The following is a 16900-nucleotide window of genomic DNA, read 5'->3' on the forward strand; positions in this document are numbered from 1 at the left end:
AGAAACAAAAATAAAGGTGACTTCTGACTTCTATGGTAGTCTCTGACTCTCGAGGCCTAAGCCTTTTCCAAATTTTGTTTTTCATTTTAGCTTGATCTTGACTGATGAAAATAACTCACCATTGTTTGAAAAGCTAAAAACACCAAGAGTTCAACGTATTATCATTTACTTAGAAAAAGCAGCCTTATATAGTAATAAGTTCTAATTTAGAAGACAAGAGTGTAGGGGTAGGGGGAGGTCGGGGAGGGAAAGAAATGCTCATTATTAGCCTTTGCCGAGGCCCTGGCGCAGAGTTCTCCTGACTATTCAGAGATCAGTGTCCTATATTTACTTACCAGGGACAATTTATTTTCTTTTATATTTTCAAAGCACTGGAAATGATTCCTTGTCTTCGTGATGATTTCCATATGCTGTTTCCAATGAAAGCGTGATGGCTTACTGGGTGAGCGTAAGGCCATGTTCTGAAACCATTAAATGCCATCTCACAGGGAGGGACCCCGAGGACTGCAGGAGCCCTTCCAGCGACATTGGGAGCCAGATCTCAAAAGGCCTTGCATGGCGGACAGCAGATATTCCTTCCATTTCATAAAAGTTGGTTAAATAAAATTAGAATAACCACAAGGGTGATAGTAATTTTTAAAAACCCCTGAATGTTTCCTGTGTATTAAGTAATTTACACAAGTAATTTGTAACCCTGAACAGAATCTTTGGTGATAGGTGCTGATACTATGCCCATTTTACAAATGAGGAAACTGAGTCACAGAGACTAATATGATTGAAAGAGTCAGAGTCGACTCACTCTAAATAGAGCACAACATAATTATATGCAAATAATTCTTCATGGTTCTAGGGATTTTCCTTTTAAAAATGTGTACTATTTTAAAATGGGACGATCCTTTTATTTGGCCTGGTAAAATATATAACATTAGGATCCATTGCCTCAAACTGATTAAATTGCATAACAAAGAAATTGATTAGTAATTGATACTGCAAACATTTTGTGAAACATTGCATTTTATCAAAAATAAAAATTTGCACTGGGTGAAAGAACCATCACAAATTATTTATTTGGCGTTTGTGCTCTTAACTAGAATAATAATGATGATGACTCCTTTACTGCATGATTACTATGTGTCAGGTATTATCTTAATATATAATCCTCAAAAAGTATCACAAGATATATTATTTATTGATTCCCTGGCTCTCAGATTCCTCTCCTGTAAAACTAGTGACATTTTTTATCTACGAAAACAGCATTTCCATTACATAGTACCCCATTTTACAGATGAGGAAACTGAGACTCAGAAAACTGTGTTTAAAGCTACACAGTGAGTGGCAACCAGCGTTAAAATGCTTTTGTCCATTCAGTGGGTTAGCTTCCAAACAATATCTAAATAAGATCATCTCTTTTTTGAAGGAGTAATGAAATTAAGACTCACTAGAAAATATAATAAAACTCTTCTTTGCTCTGGGTCTGACATCGAGGTCAAAATAAACAGGATCTATGTATCAAATTCTCCTTGACACTCCTTAAATTCTTCTTCTCTCACTGGGAGAATCAATTTCAGAGGAAGAGGAAAGATTATTTAATAAAATTTTTAACCAAACTTCTACAACATAAGAGGTGGTGGTAATTATTCATTCAAATAAAGTGTTCTAAAGACGGTCAGTAGGCTGCCACATTATGAAAAGCAGAAGTGGATGAAGAAGAAATACGAAGACAGGAGCTCAAAGTTGTTCTCTCAGGACCAGTATGTTACTCATTTAGCGATGGGAAAATAACCACATGCTCAGGGTTCCCAGGAGGGAGAGTTTTTCATTTTTATCACTATGAAAGAAAGACTGGGCTTCTTATGGCAATTTCTCATGGAAATACGTGCCAGCTACACTGGCGTCTTTATGGTTCCTTGAACGTGCCAAGCAGGCTTCTGTCCCAGGGCTCTTGTACTTGTAGTGCCCTGAATCCACAGGGCTTCCCCCACATACCTGCCAACCCAACTGGAACTCCTATGGACATTTATTTTCATCTAAAAAACGAGAAGGAAATGAGCACTAACTAATGTTTAATCTACTTTAATATATGGGCTGACACTGGTGCCCTGGTCCAGTCTGGTCCAGACAGTTATGAATGTCATACAGGACTTGAGGTGACCCCACCAAAAATGGACCTCCCAACATGGCGGAGGGGGAAGAGGCTTCCTTGTGTGTTCATTCCCTTTCAGCATATTGCAATATATTATGTTTTATGGTGCTCAAGTGAATTTCCATTTTATTATCTAGTTTCAACCTCACAAAATAACACAAGTTTTAAAGTACTCCTGAAAGGAAGCTATTAATTAAAGATAACATTTACATTTCAAGCACAAGAGAACAAGAATACAGCAAATTGATCCTTCTTTATATTCCTACCGAAACTCTTCATCAGCTATGTTGTGAGATTAAAAACAATTACTGTCTAATCATATGAGACAGGTAAGTAAAATATTCAAAATTACCATGAAGACTGTTTGGAGAATGGATTTATATCCACTCTTGTTAGAGAGGGACTTTGCCTTATTGTGCTGTCTGAGACTAGGCAGTGTTGCTGTGAAGTAGTCAGGACTAAGAAGATATTTAATAAGCATCCAGAACATGAAAAACTTCTAGATTTGTTTTTTCAACAACGATTGAAGTCAGGCAATACTCAACTTAAAACTTTACAGAATTTAAACCAAACAATAATGTTTAGAAAGCTCTTCATGGATGCAATTAAAAATGGCTAAAATAATGTAATATGGCAACAAAACAAGATGTATTTATTATCAGCAAATATTGTTGGAGATGCAAAGAAAAAAGAGGGGCTGGCCCCGTGGCCAAGTGTTTAAGTTTGCATGCTGTGCTGCGGCGGCCCAGGGTTTTGCCAGTTCGGATCCTGGGCACGGACATGGTACCGGTCCTCAGGCCACGTTGAGGCAGCGTCCCACATGCCACAACTAGAACGACCTGCAACTAAGATATACAACTATGTACCAGGGGGATTTGGGGAGATAAAGCAGGAAAAAAAAAAAGAAAGAAAGAAAGAAAAGGAATCAGGAAAATGGTAGAAATAATATTAAAACAAACTACATGCTGGAGGAGGTTTGCTGTAAAGTCAGATGAAAGAACATGTGTTCCCGGTATGTTTCAGCCTGCAGTACTTTCTAGATGCAATTTCAATATTGAAATAGACGAAGAACTATTCTTTTAGAGAGCTTATAAAGAAGGATGCTGGGGATAAGTTCGCAAGAGTAAAGGAATTCTTTAAAATAATCAATGTTTTATGGGGAAAATGAAAACAAAACCACTGATCAAGCAGCTGCTTGAACAGGGATTAACAAAGGAAAGATTCTAGAGCCAGGAGATGAAGGTGCCTCACATAAAATTCATTCAGTGGATTAACTGCAGGCAAGTTCATACAGCAAAATAAACTGAAGATGGAAGTAAAAAGTGCTGCCAGATGTTATCAATATGGTTCATTTTATAAAAACTCACATTTAAAATATACTAGAACCTTTAAAACACGTTGCAATGACATAGGGAAAAGCTTTTGTATCACATAGAGATTTGTGAGGTTCGACAGTATCTCTTGCAAATCCTTAAAAGAGCTGTAGACCTCAAGGATGTTTCACAGTTTTAATGGAGAAATGAATGTTCCAGATTTGTTGACCTTTTCCGGAATGATAAGTGGTTCTTGGTTGTCAGTTACTTGGTAGATATTTTGGAAGAATAAACACAATGTGACTCCTAACAATTAATTGGTTGGAAAGCAACTTAAAAAAAAAAAAAAGAAAAGAAATGGATGAAACAGAGAGAAGATTTTGGAGTTGTGGAAAATGTTTCTATCATGTGATTTTTCAGGATGAAAAGTAAGTGTGTTATTCTTTAAAATGTCAAATCTGCACACTTAATTGGAAAAAAGAATTTCTAACTGGTTTTCATGTTTCAAATAAAAAGTATCAGTGACATTTTAACACTAAAATATAAAATGTAGCCCATTCCAATTAGTTTGTGAGAACGGACGGACATTAGGGAAGATGGAAATCTCCCCATCAAATTACAACAAAAACATTTGCATTATCAGTTAATGAGAAGGAAAAATGATTTTCAGCTAGCGATTCTTTTCTTCAGTGTGGATCTACCTGTTAAGAGATTACCTTTTTCAGCCATGACAGTCTTTAGATTCAAGTGTCAAGATAAATTAAAATTTCACTGGACCTCTGAATCATTGTACCACATGGGGTCACACCAAGATTTAAAAATCATAAAGTCTGTCAATCATATTGTTCTCACTAAGAAGAACTCTGCTCAGTGAGAGTAAATAGACTTTTTGTGTGCTGTTAAAGTAAAATAAAAATTACTTTTAAAAATATTGCTTATTTCATCTTTATCTTGTTCTTTTAAATTTTATTTTTGATATGCTGTGTACTATACATAAAATAATAGCACAGCATTACATATGCATGTATATATATCCCATTTATACATCCTATATATATAAATCATATAAACATATATATGATATATAAATGGAATATGCTCAAAATAGTTTTACCTAAGGAGGCACAATCAAAACATTTTGGACACCATTGGTCTAATGGAGGAAAAATTGCAGCCATAGGCCATAGCCAAATTCCATATGCAGCAAAGTATATGGTAGGTGAGGTGAAAGATGTGTGTGACAATGGGAACAAAGGAGAGAAACTGTTTACCTCTGACTGGAAAATTGAGTCAAACCTCCCAGAGAACTGACTTTGAGTAGAGTCTTCTGGAGTGAGTGAAATTTCCACGAGCATAGAGAGCAGGTGCCGGGGAAAGGGGTGGACGAGCATTCCAGCCAGGACACAGCAGGGATGAAGTCTCCGCAGCAAGAAAGGCAAGGTGTTTTGAGAGAACTGTAGTATTTTCCAATGGCTAAGTGCATATTTTGGGGAGTGGCAGGCGTTGGGGCTGGACAGTGCGACAGGGACCAGATCTGGGAGAACTATGGGTACCACAGAGGGGTCGTGAGCGTGGGAACAAGCCACAGTGCAGGGGGCTTTGGCATCAAAGTGGTGTGACCTTAAGTCATTTACTTAAATTCTCCAAGTCTCAGTTTCCTCTTCTGTAAAAAAAAAAAAAGGGTAATAAGGCTATTGTGAATGAAATAATTCATAAAGTGCTTAATGGTCTGTACTTCCTAAGAGTTTTAAATGTTGTGGTTATTTTGAATGACCACGATGGGGAGATTTTGAGGTATTTTAAGCAGTGATTGAACAGGTGATTTAGAAAAATCTCTCTGTAGCGTGAAGCTGAGGAACGTGAAACCGAAGCAGGGAGACTGTCAAAGGCTGCTGGTAGTTATCTAGGAGACAAACGAGGGCCCGAGATGCAGGACGGGGAGTAGGGACCCCACACGAAGGGAGGAAGAGCTATGGAGGAGGCAGAAGGTCAGGACTCAGTTACCACCTCCATGTGTTGGTTACACCCCTTTACACACCCTGCGTGATAAACTTCTCAAAAATGGTCCTACTGCTTGAAATTTTGGCTTCAAAAATAAAGTAGCATGTCATAGTTTCTAAGAAGACACGGGAAATCTGATAAGAAGAAAATCAAAGAAAAGCTTTCCTTCAGAAGACCGAATTATGAAACTTTCTAGTCTATTTCACTTCCTAAATTATTTGTTCAGGAAATAAAAGTTTCAAATAAAATGATTTGACACTAATTTAAATTAGTGAAAATACACAATGTCAGAACAGGAAGAGTAGGTTTGTTTGACGGAACCACAAAAATCTCTCCATCATGGTCTGTTTAGATCCTCCTTTCCCTCTTAACTGGCTGTTCAAGCTACACTAGACCCAAGAGTGTCATGTGTAGGAGCTTAGAAGACAAACCCTGGAGCCAAACTCTCTACAGGTGAACCCAGGTCTGGCTTTAACCACCTGTGTGACCTAGGAAGTCACCTAACCTCTTTGTGCCTCTGTAATGGGGATCCTAAATGGAGGTAACCTCAAAGGGTTCTCTCATTATAGTTAAATGGCGATTAAAGAAGGGCCTGGCACCCAGCAAACATTATATATACGAGTTTCTTAAATAAAATTATGTCCAGAAGGTGTTAAAGGCATTAAATGTTTGGGGGGAAATGACACCATCAACCGTTATTACAGATTTCTTAGAGAAAAAATAATCTGTGCCCTAAAAGGTGAAATTCAAGCCAGGTCAAGTTTGGTAAAGTGAGGAAGGAAGAGAGGTCTTGCCTAGGCAGAATGAGACAGAACATGAGCCCATAGTTCTGCTCAGAAAAATCCATCCACTACATTGTTTTATCAGCCCAGTACCCACCCTGCTTCCAAATAAACGTGGAAAAGCTAGTCATGGGCAAGGAGGATATAAAAACCAAAGACCCACCGAGAGGAAAACTATTTATTACATAATCAAGTGACATGATCTTTCATTTACAACATTTCAAGTGGTAACTCCACCACGTTTCAGTACATTTATCTGAAACACACCAGATTTATATGCCAGTATAGGAAAACCATATCCAGCCCATCATAACACCAAACTCCATCTACATCACCAATGACCTGCCACAGGCCAAGGATCTGACCGTGACGATACCGTTTGTTAAGAATCTGGACATCTCTTGTTAATAATAAGAAAAGAATGGCAAATAATTCAGAAAAATAAAGTGCCTAAAGTAATTCAACACCATCCATAAATTCTCACCGAGGTGGTCAAACAATGAAACAGCCCCCAAAGAGCAAACATTATTTTGTTTCTCAGATGAGCTTTAACCTCATGAAGTTGTTTACTCTGTAGGATTGTTTAATGAAGCTGATGCAGGAATTCTCCACCTCCTTGTAACAAAACCTCATGGCATCTGGTGTCATCATGATTCTGCTAGAATAGACTCAAGAAACATCTTGGAGGCTATCTACTTTTCATGTTTATTTACAAGTAAACTGGCTCCCTTTCCAGTCTTGTCTCTCATTGCACATTGTTTGGAAATGCGTTTCCTGCGATCCTTTTCTTTAGTCCCATTAAAAGAAGAAATCATTACAGGTGTTTTTAAGGGATTAAATCTTAGACTGCTGACATTCTGCTTGGTAGAATTCTGTACTGAAGTCACTGTAATTTTCAGCATTATTAAATGATAGTCAGGCTGATGCAAGAAATGGCACGATGCCACTACCAGAGGGAAACAACTACATTTGACTTTGAACTGCTTTACATAACTTTTTTTTTTTTGGCAAATAGTTTATGTTTGGGAGGATCAGTTTTTTTCCGTATAAACAGAGTAATAAACTTTGTCTATTCAACTAGTATCAAATGAGATAACATATGTTAACACACTTGGACGGTTGTAAGATAGACACATTGAAGTATTCTTCACTAAATACATAAATAAGCTTATATTCTTGAACACTTATTAACCAATAGAGGGAGATAAATTATTTTGGAGGTTATCCTGTCTTTTAAAACCATTACCATGAAAAATATGCAAATATTATCCAGTTAGGTATAACGTTTATGTCACAATGATATTACATCCTGACTTTGGGAATTTGCAATATGACTTTGTTTAAAAACAACAATCACCTTAGTTTAATATCCAATAAAAGTTGAGAGTACTTCCTTCTAACTTGAGAGTTCTAGATTCTGACCTTAATATTCAAAAAACATTTTTAGACTCACTGAAAGTATGTATCTGCCTAACAGTGAAAAGCATCCTGGGTTATGAAAGTACTGATTCACATTGGACAAAAGGAGAAGAAAAGGAAAAAGGAGTTCTTTACATTTCTTATTAAGCCTAAAGCCAGATTTGCATTCATTCTACACAAAAATAGCTTCAACATGGAAGCCGTAGGAGTTGGTGATGTGTTTTCAGGGCCAATCTGAAATGATACGTGATCGATAATATGAACCTGTGTGATGGAACTGATGTTTTTGAGGCTTGTTCACTCATTCAGTTATAAACAGGAAACTGTTTTATGTCTTCCGTATCTATTTCAACTATGATAAAGCCAAATCCCTGCTTTAATAATACTTTGGTCAGATCCCACGTGCAATGCTGGCAGCTTTTTGTTATTAAAACAGTCTAGTCCGATAACAGCTTCAATCTTATGTCTGACTCCAAGCTCTCTCCTAAGCACCATGGCCAGGCTGGGGGCTCCAGGACTTGACATAGGGAGGAGGGTGTTGTCTGCTCTTTACCCACCTCCCTTGAGCTCCTCCCAGGTTGAAAGCAGGGAGGAACACGGAGAAAGAGGGGGAAGGTAGATGTATTTACTCATAGCCAAATGAGGTGGCATTTCTCTCTTGGCTGGTTGTTGTGCTTCTCTGGTTAACGTTGAGCAGCCACCACTGTCCTCTCTGTGGCTAGTGTCCAGCATTTGCTGGAGCACTTGTGTGGTTTCTTCTAGGAGCCCTGGAGGGCTTTGCCATTGCACAGTTCCCCAGCACAGGAAATAGGGCTCCAGCCTACCTCTTCTATATCCCTTCCAAGTCCCCAGTAGTTCCTCAAGATGCCAGCTTGTTCCTGCCAGCCCCTGGCTAAGAGCTTGGCCTTTCTGGGAAGGCCCAGCAAGATGGCTGAAATTCTGCCACTTTTTCTGTGACAGTCATTCATCCATGGGAAATGCAAAAATCCTTGCCTTACCAAATGGACAAGTTCCTATTCATTGTCTCTCACTCTCTCTGTCTCTGCCTCTCTTTTGCTCTCTCCCCCCCTGCAACTTTCTCAAGTTTTATTCCCCTCACCCATCTCTCCCTATCACCATCCCAGCATCCACATAGGTACCAAGCAAGTCAGAAACTCCACTGACAAAGACATACTATCAAGGAATAAATTCCCAGGCTCCTCTCTTGCAGGAGGCTCCAATCTATACAGTGATCATTTTTGAGGTTCCCAGCACCTCCTCTGTTCCCCCAAGCCCACCCATCTTGGCTTCAGAAAAGGAAACTCCTCCCACCACTAATTATGACCTGCTCACAATGCCAAGGACTCGGACAATTCTTGCCTCTCTCTGGTCCTCGTCTTATATCATTGGGAAAGGGGCAATGGGGACGTGCTAGAAGGACATATGCGCCACCTTCAGTATGCCCTATGAAGACAGATCTGGCCTCAACTTTCCACAGCAGTGGTTCTGAATCTTGACCACACATCAGAATTACCTTTGGAGTGTTTACAAATCTTGATGCCTGGGGGCTCCCCTGAACAACTAAATTAGAGTTGGATGAACACCATGGTATTTCTTTTTTATAAACTCCCTTTTGGGGACCACCTTAACCTACCTTTATCCTCTCAGCACCTGTTTCTGCCAATGCAGAAGGAGAAGCAGACCTGCAATCAAAACCCATCATTCTTCATAGCTTAACCTTTGGCGAGTAACTTAGCCTCTCCATGCCGCAATTTCCCTATCTTTAAAATGAGGATATTTTTCATATTGCTTCTTCAGTTTGGGAGATCATTTGAGGAGATAATACCTGAAAAACTCTTGGAACGTTTCCTGGTATATAACAAGGACCTGATAAATGCAAGCTACACATGGGCTATGTCCAGATAATGGCAAAGTTCATGCATAGTCATTATTTTATCTCGTCTTTCAACACACAGTGATCTGTCTTAAATCATGTAATTCCAAAATAAAGATGTTATAAAACACCTGCTTAATAGATTTAGCTAGTGTGCACTGAATTCTATAAGTATAGCTGTTTTTAGAATTTCTAGAAATGCTCAAAAAGTCAATAAAAAATGAAGTGATCAGTCATGTTTTCTAATAAAGATCTTACCAGCTTTCCTTACGTAATAAGGAGCTTTATCTTGAAGTATACACATTCAAATACATTAAAATCTCTCTTTTTTTCTCTTTAGAAATAGCTATGTTTCTGGAATTATTTTATTTAACACATTTTAGAAACCTCACTGATAGCACTAAAGGATAAGAATTATGTTATTTGAATGTGCTTTGCCTAAATACATTTGTATTCAATCGTTTAAAAAGAGGATATACAGTAATAGATGAGAAGCATTAAATCCACTTCTGCCTCATAAAATGGATGACTGTAATCTGTCACCTCAACTTTGTTAAAGCTATTTGAAACTCTGAATTAAAATTCAATCGGAGAATAAGTCCCATAGTGGTCTATAACTTTTGAAGGAAGCTTACATTTCTATACATTAAAACATGTAAAGGATAAACATGTTTTACCTAAATATCTAAACAGGTTTTGTTCATTATTTTCAAAGTGTGAGCTATTTCTGAATTGTTCATACGTTTTGTTTGTAAAACAAAAATTTCTCCCCACTTCTTTATAGGAAGATTTTCCAAACTCATTTGCCAAGAGCATGTCCAGACGCATAGCCATGTAAGCACATGTTCCAAAAAAGAGAGTTTTGTAAAGTAAAAGTGCTAACATACTTTCATAAGGACATCTGCACACACACAAAGGGGGTTTTATGTTGTAAGTTTGTTTCTGTGGAGGATCCCTCAGAGACACGCTTTGCAGAGTATTGTCTTATGACTCTGGTTTAGAAATGTTTGCTTCCCATCACATGTATTTAGAACACAAATGGAAAGATATATAAACATCTAAAAACCAGGCTAATGTTACTGATTATTTGGGCCTTTTAAAAATTCAATTTATCCTTGAAAACAAAACAGAATTTTGTGGCCTTGAGCTTCAACGTCAGTGAAGAGTTTTGATTGTTAAAATTTCTGATAGTGATCTTTAAAAGCTGGGATTTGCCTACAGTTCGGCCAACCAGCCGAATACTAAAAACCTTTGAACATCTCTCAGAAGTGACGAAACATGACACAAGAGGGACGTTTATTGGGAATTATAAAGCTATTGAATTTCTGATCATTCTTAATCACATTAGACTAGGTTTTCCTTTGCTATTTCAGCTTGCTAGATTTTCATTCTGTATAGAATTATGGAAAATGTAAACACTAGATATTGACAACAAGGCAAAAATTTGTTATCTATAGAATTTCTTGGTAGCATTCCCATTTTAAGAGCCATGATTCAAGCACCGTCTGTAATTTTCCTTTCTTTGGAAATATATATTTGCTTCAATTTCCAAATTATTCCTTCACATGTTCTTCAAAACTGTGAGCATTTTGTTTGCCAGCAACCATCCTCTTCCCAGCGTTTCTGCCTCTCCCCCCCACCCATCCTCCCACCTGAAGATAAGTTGGCCTAATAAGTATTACTAGTTCTTGGAAGAGGAGAAGGTCTTTGCTGAGCAACACTGACTTCACTTTGATGTCAATGAGAGGCTAATGCTAGCATCAAGTTGACCTAATGTTTTAAATGAAACACAGTGATCCCAGTGAGTCCATGGCCTTGATAATGCAGAAAGTGACAAGCACTCTGCTCTGAGGGTTTTCTAGAACAAATAATGCTGGCATAAGACATTAAATATAATAACTTTGAATTAAGGGAAAAAATAGACCAACAAAAGTGAGCATTGCCATAGTAATTTAGAAATTATATGTTCTTTAGAAGGCTCACTAGTCAACTTTTTACATATGGACAAAAACTAGACTGCAGACCATCGTGTCGTGTCTGTTTCTGTCCCCCTCTCTCTCTCTCTCTGTCTCTGTCCCTCTCTGTCTCTGTTTCTCTCTCTCTCTCTCACTCACACACACACACACACACACGAGAGTAATGGCAAAGATCCAGATGCTTTAATAATGATCTTTTGAAAACCACAAATATATCGCCTGGGTATTTTATGAAAGATGACTTGGGAGGAGAGCAAGACTGAATTTTTTGACCCTCACACAGCCTAACAGCCTCTCTGAATCCTGGTAAGAGGGATGCCATCAGCAGAGAAATGCCTCCAAAGCACCTTTCACTAGCAATTTTCTTCAATTCTTCAAAAAAATCGCTACACGGTGGTTCCACTTTGAAATAAGCACACGGGGAACTCAAGAGAAACCCACTACCCACTCTATTCTTAAGGTCTGGTTACGAAACAGCCACCAGGGAATTACAGCTTCTAGTCATTTCTGTCCTCACATTTTAACTGGTAGGCAAGTGCTTCTAAAACTGAATACTCTTAGGACTGTTGGATCCTGAAGTATCATAGAACCTCACTGATGGTGAAGTCCAATTTCCTCCTTACTTCTCTCCTTTCCCACTCCACTCAAAATTTTTATCTCTCTCTCCCTCTATACACACACACACACACACACACACACACAGACACACACACACACACAACCAATGAGTCAGGAAGGGCTAGAGATTTGTCTCAGGCCTGGCTGCAAGTTAGATCAGAGCTGGAATTAGAACCCAATCTCAGGAACTGGAGCCAGTCAACTCCTATTCTACACCCAGAACAAATGCACTTCGATCTCATGAATTCTACATATTCTGAATTAGGCGTTAATATTTTGTCTGATGTCACCTGCCATTGACTCCTAAAGAAACACAGTGAGCCATCTTTCCGTATCCTTTGTCACTGCCAATTCCAAGCCGAAGACCTGAGGCAAAAGTCACTTAACCTCTCTGGGCTCTTTCCCCTGGGCTCTTTCCTCATCTAAAATTAGTAGGTTGACCTGGAGATCTCTGAGAAACTTTCCAGTTCTAAAACTTCTGCTTTTCACCTCCTGTTTTATGCTCCATTCTTGATGCTTGAACTTTTCACTAGGTGGCAGGATTCCACCATCGCATTATGAAAGGATTTTCTGATGGATGCCTGGGAGCAGAAAATTTCAAAGAAGCTCCTTTCTTTACAGTGAACGTTAAAAAAAAAATCCAAAAGGAAAGAATAACTACAAAGGCCAATGGCACATATGTTTCATAAAGATCTAGATCCATTTTTAATGAAAATAGAAAATGAATCGAACATGTTCTTTCACTTAATACCACAATTTAACACTAAAATCAGGTAAAATTCTGCTTATTTTCTGACATATTAAAATTTATTTTAAATGAACCTCAATTAGACCGTACCCAATTCCCTTGAGCAAACTGGTAGTATACTGAGCTAAGAAACAAGCAATCTAATGGAAACAAAAACATCAAAACATTTTAAGTCGTTATGAGATGCATTTCAAAGTTACCTCTAAGTTCCTTACAGTATATTTCCAGTCTCTGAATTTTATTTTGAGCATTTAACCAAATGAATTACATGCTGGAAGAGAGTACATGGATTTTTGCATTTATGTGTCAAATCCTTAAAAGAGTATTCTTTCTAACAGATTTTATGACATCTTCATCCTGTTTTGAAAATTATTGCCCCAGATTGGCCTTTTCATGAATGCTGCCTAATACACATCTACCAGCACTTTATAAGAGCCCATCAAATAGCCAAGCCAATTGGTTTTGCTGAGCATTTCTTCTCCACCGGAGCCAAATAAAGTGACAAGAAACAATAACTCAACCGTATATTCTAATATTGCCTAGCTGAAACACTCCCAAGTTCCCAAATGTTGGAGAGGTTCATTAAACCAGGCTTTTCTTCAGCTGATAAATATGGCACTTTTTTTTCCTATCAATTGCTGGTTAATTACATATCTACTATATGTCACTCTCCAAAGTTTCTTTGAAAACAAACAAACAAACGCACATCCTCGAAAAATTCAACATCAGCAAAGAAATCAAACTAATATGTAGACTTCTGAATCAGAACTTGAGAAAACCATCAACAGGTTCCTTTCACTCCTTGCCACCAGGCACAGAGCGGCAAGAACATCTCTTTGGTGGTCCTACCTTAGCAACGCGTAAGGGCTCCTTCTGCTCCTTGCCACCTTGCAATCTGAACCCCCAGGGTGCCCCTCCGGTCATGGAAATGCAGATAAAATCCCCCGTGCCCATTTTCTCCTTTTAGCTGGGTAGCATGAAGAGCCTGAAAAGACAGACGAAGCCTGGGTGCGGCTGAGGTCGAGCCACGGAGGCAGGACTGGGGCGCGCGGAGCCTCCTTCGCAGCCGCCGCCGCTGCGACTTTGCGCCGCTACTGGGAACATTGACAGGGAGGCAGAGGCGCTCGCTAGCATCCAGGACACAGCCTACTCTTGCGTCACGCTCCTTTGCTCAGCCCACCTCCAGGGAAAGGAAAGAGCCCACGCATAGGAGAATGTCCCCATCTGGGGCAAGATGGAGGGGCAGGGAGAGCCAACATTCTCTAGCACGAACTGATTAAATACCAGCGTTTAAAAGAAAGCAAGCGTGATTGAAAAACTTTCCTTCAATAATTCTATAAATAGCAGAGGACGCGTGAAGGTTTTAATCTCCAGGCCAGAGTGACATCCTAAAATATGAGCTCTGAGAACTCAACTACTAGAGGATTAGATTCTCTCAAATAAATGTTTTGAGAATTAGAACACCGATGATTGAAACAGACAAAAGGGAGTTAAAGTGGGCTAAATTATTATTTTTCTAAGCGTTTACTGTCTGCAGCCTGCAGAACTAATCCCATAAGAGGAAATAAAAGAAAGCAAAACATTTATGTTTTTAAAAACGTCCTGCTCTAAGAAGTACTTTTCTGAACTATAATATATATATTTAGAGGAAGGGGGGAGGAGAGGGAAGAAGGGAGAAAAGAGAGAAAGGGAGAGAGAGACAGAGAATTTCCCTCTGGAACCTACGTTCTTATTACTACGTCTATCGCATGGTTTGGGTTAAACGTGTTTCATTTTCTTCCTTCCTCAGTAGGAAGGAAACTTCTTAAACCTGAATAATCACCCAACTGCATATAATGCCACTTACAATTTTCTTATTTTTATAGTCTCTCATGGTGTGTTCTAAGTCTGGGTGGTCCAGTATAAAAGTTGATTTTATATGCAGTCCAAAATATTTTAATGTTTTAAATTTGAATATAATCTATAAAAAATTGCACAAATGGAACACTTTTATTTTCCCGTAATACTTTTATTTTCCATAACATTCATCCACATAAAAAAAGACTAAATAGAGCCAGCCCCAGTGGCCCTGTGGTTATGTTCAGTGTGTTCTGCTTCCGTGGCCCAGGTTCAGTTGCTGGGCTTGGACCTACACTGCTCTGTTAGTGACCATGCTCTGCTGGCAGCCAACATACTAAAAAATAGAGGAAGATTAGCATAGCTGTTAGCACAGGGCGAATCTTCCTCAGCAAAAAAAAAAAAAAAAGAACAGACCAAATAAAGAAGAGGCTGGGAAAGTTAGCTTGTTTTCCATGTGGCACCAGACACTTCACCTGTTTCAGTACTAGGAAGCACTATATGATGGACATGTACCCAGCCCCACTCCCCAGAAGCCAAACGTGTTAAGAGAGATTATTTGTGCTCATCACTGAAGTAAGGAGACTGACAGCCTAGAAAAGGCCCTCTGAAGGTCGCGAGGCCCAGACACGCGTCCCAAGCTTGATTCTCTTCAGAGAGGTAAACCAACTTTACCAAAATCTTTCTTTTTAAAAAAAGACTTTTACAAGTGACATCCTAAAATGAATTCTGAGAATGAAAGAAAAAGAACTGTTACATTTGTTCTTTCCACTTTCTCGTATCTCTTGTGCTCCTCACGCCCTCCAGTCTAGCTCCTGTCCCCACCATAGGATACGCTCTCAGCAAGGTCACTCATTACCTCCGTGCTTTTGTGCAGCACTTGATGTTAGGGACCATGTCCTCCTTAAGTTGTTTTCTTCCTTAGGCTGCTAGGACCCCACATGCCCTTGGCTTTCCCCTTGCCTCACCAGCCACTCCCTTTACACTGTTTCTATGGGTTCTCTCACTCACTCCACAAAATTAAACCTTCCCCTCAATCCCGGATGTCTTTCCTTAACTCCAGGCCAACATATCCAACTGCCTATTAATATCTAAAACTCAATATATTCAAAATCAAGTTCATTATTTTTCCCCGAAATTCTGCATCTCCTCTGAAGTTCCCCATCTCAGGATAATCGAATAACCCATTACCTTCCTCTTACACCTGGTTGCCTTCAACCCTGACTTAAATGTAAATGTGATGCTGGAGGCTGGAACAGGTGCAGCCATATTGTGACCATTAGGTAAAGCCGAAGATAACTGCAAAGACATTAGTCTTAACTGAACTAATAATGATAGCTGTCCACCTCCAGTCCTCTTACTGTGCAACAAAAATAACCCATATTTGTTTAAAGTGTTCTAGGTCCAGTTTGTTGTTACTTGTAGCCAGCACACTCCTAACTGCTACACTCAGGGAAAAGCTTCTCCATCCAACCAGTTCCTCCAGAGAACCAGGGACTCAAAAATTGCTGTAATTTATTGAAGATTTACTCTGTATGAAACTTGACATAAAGTATTTTATTTGTCCTCAAAGCAACCATGCTAGGTATTATTAGTGTCTCCCTTTTACTGATAATTCACTCAGCCTTAGATCCTAAGTGGCGGAGTAAAGATTTGACCCCTTGTCTGCCTGAATTTAAAATACGTGTTCTTACCCCTGCTCTCCTGTCTCCAGCCCTTGTGTATTGCCTTAGGCGCATCTCGTGCATCCAATTACTAAGACCTATGGATCCAACTTCTAAACAGGTTGCAAATCTGCCCCTTTACTCCATTCCCACTGCTGATTACTTCCATCTCTGACCCGGATTTCAACAATCTCCCAACTAGTTTCTCCATGTTCCAGCTTTGTCTCCACCCTCAATTCATTTTTGACTCTATAGTCGGGGTGAAATTTCTGATATGCAGTATCTATCTTCTTTATCTTCTGTTGAAAGTCTTTGAGGGCTCTTAGAATAGTCAAATTCCTTTATAGAGATAACACTCTCTGCCTCCCACCCCTTACTTCTTCTCCCACGTCATCTCTCACCTTGAGTTGTATGATTCAGACACCCAGAACTACTTTTAGTTCCTCTAACTTGCCTTGTCGTTCCATATGCTAAGGCATCCTTCCAAGCTTTCTAGCCCTCCCCCACACATGGATCACCTGATGATT

General features: G+C 39.1%; 1 protein-coding gene across 2 annotated transcripts in view; it reads right to left on the reverse strand.

Moving 5' to 3' along the window:
* Nucleotides 1-13995, reverse strand: part of SYNPO2 (synaptopodin 2) — a 168138-nt gene extending 154143 nt beyond the window's left edge. Inside the window, exon 1 of one of the 2 annotated variants that reach the window (XM_001503239.5) lies at nt 13723-13995. In XM_001503239.5, coding sequence (XP_001503289.1) covers nt 13723-13827 — 105 coding nt within the window. In that variant the 5' untranslated portion in view covers nt 13828-13995. The remainder of the gene's footprint in view (nt 1-13722) is intronic. The other variant, XM_070259701.1, reaches the window with a different exon arrangement.
* Between the last annotated feature and the right edge of the window lie 2905 nt (nt 13996-16900).

Source organism: Equus caballus, chromosome 2, assembly GCF_041296265.1.
Source record: "Equus caballus isolate H_3958 breed thoroughbred chromosome 2, TB-T2T, whole genome shotgun sequence".
NCBI classification, from domain to species: Eukaryota; Metazoa; Chordata; class Mammalia; order Perissodactyla; family Equidae; genus Equus; species Equus caballus.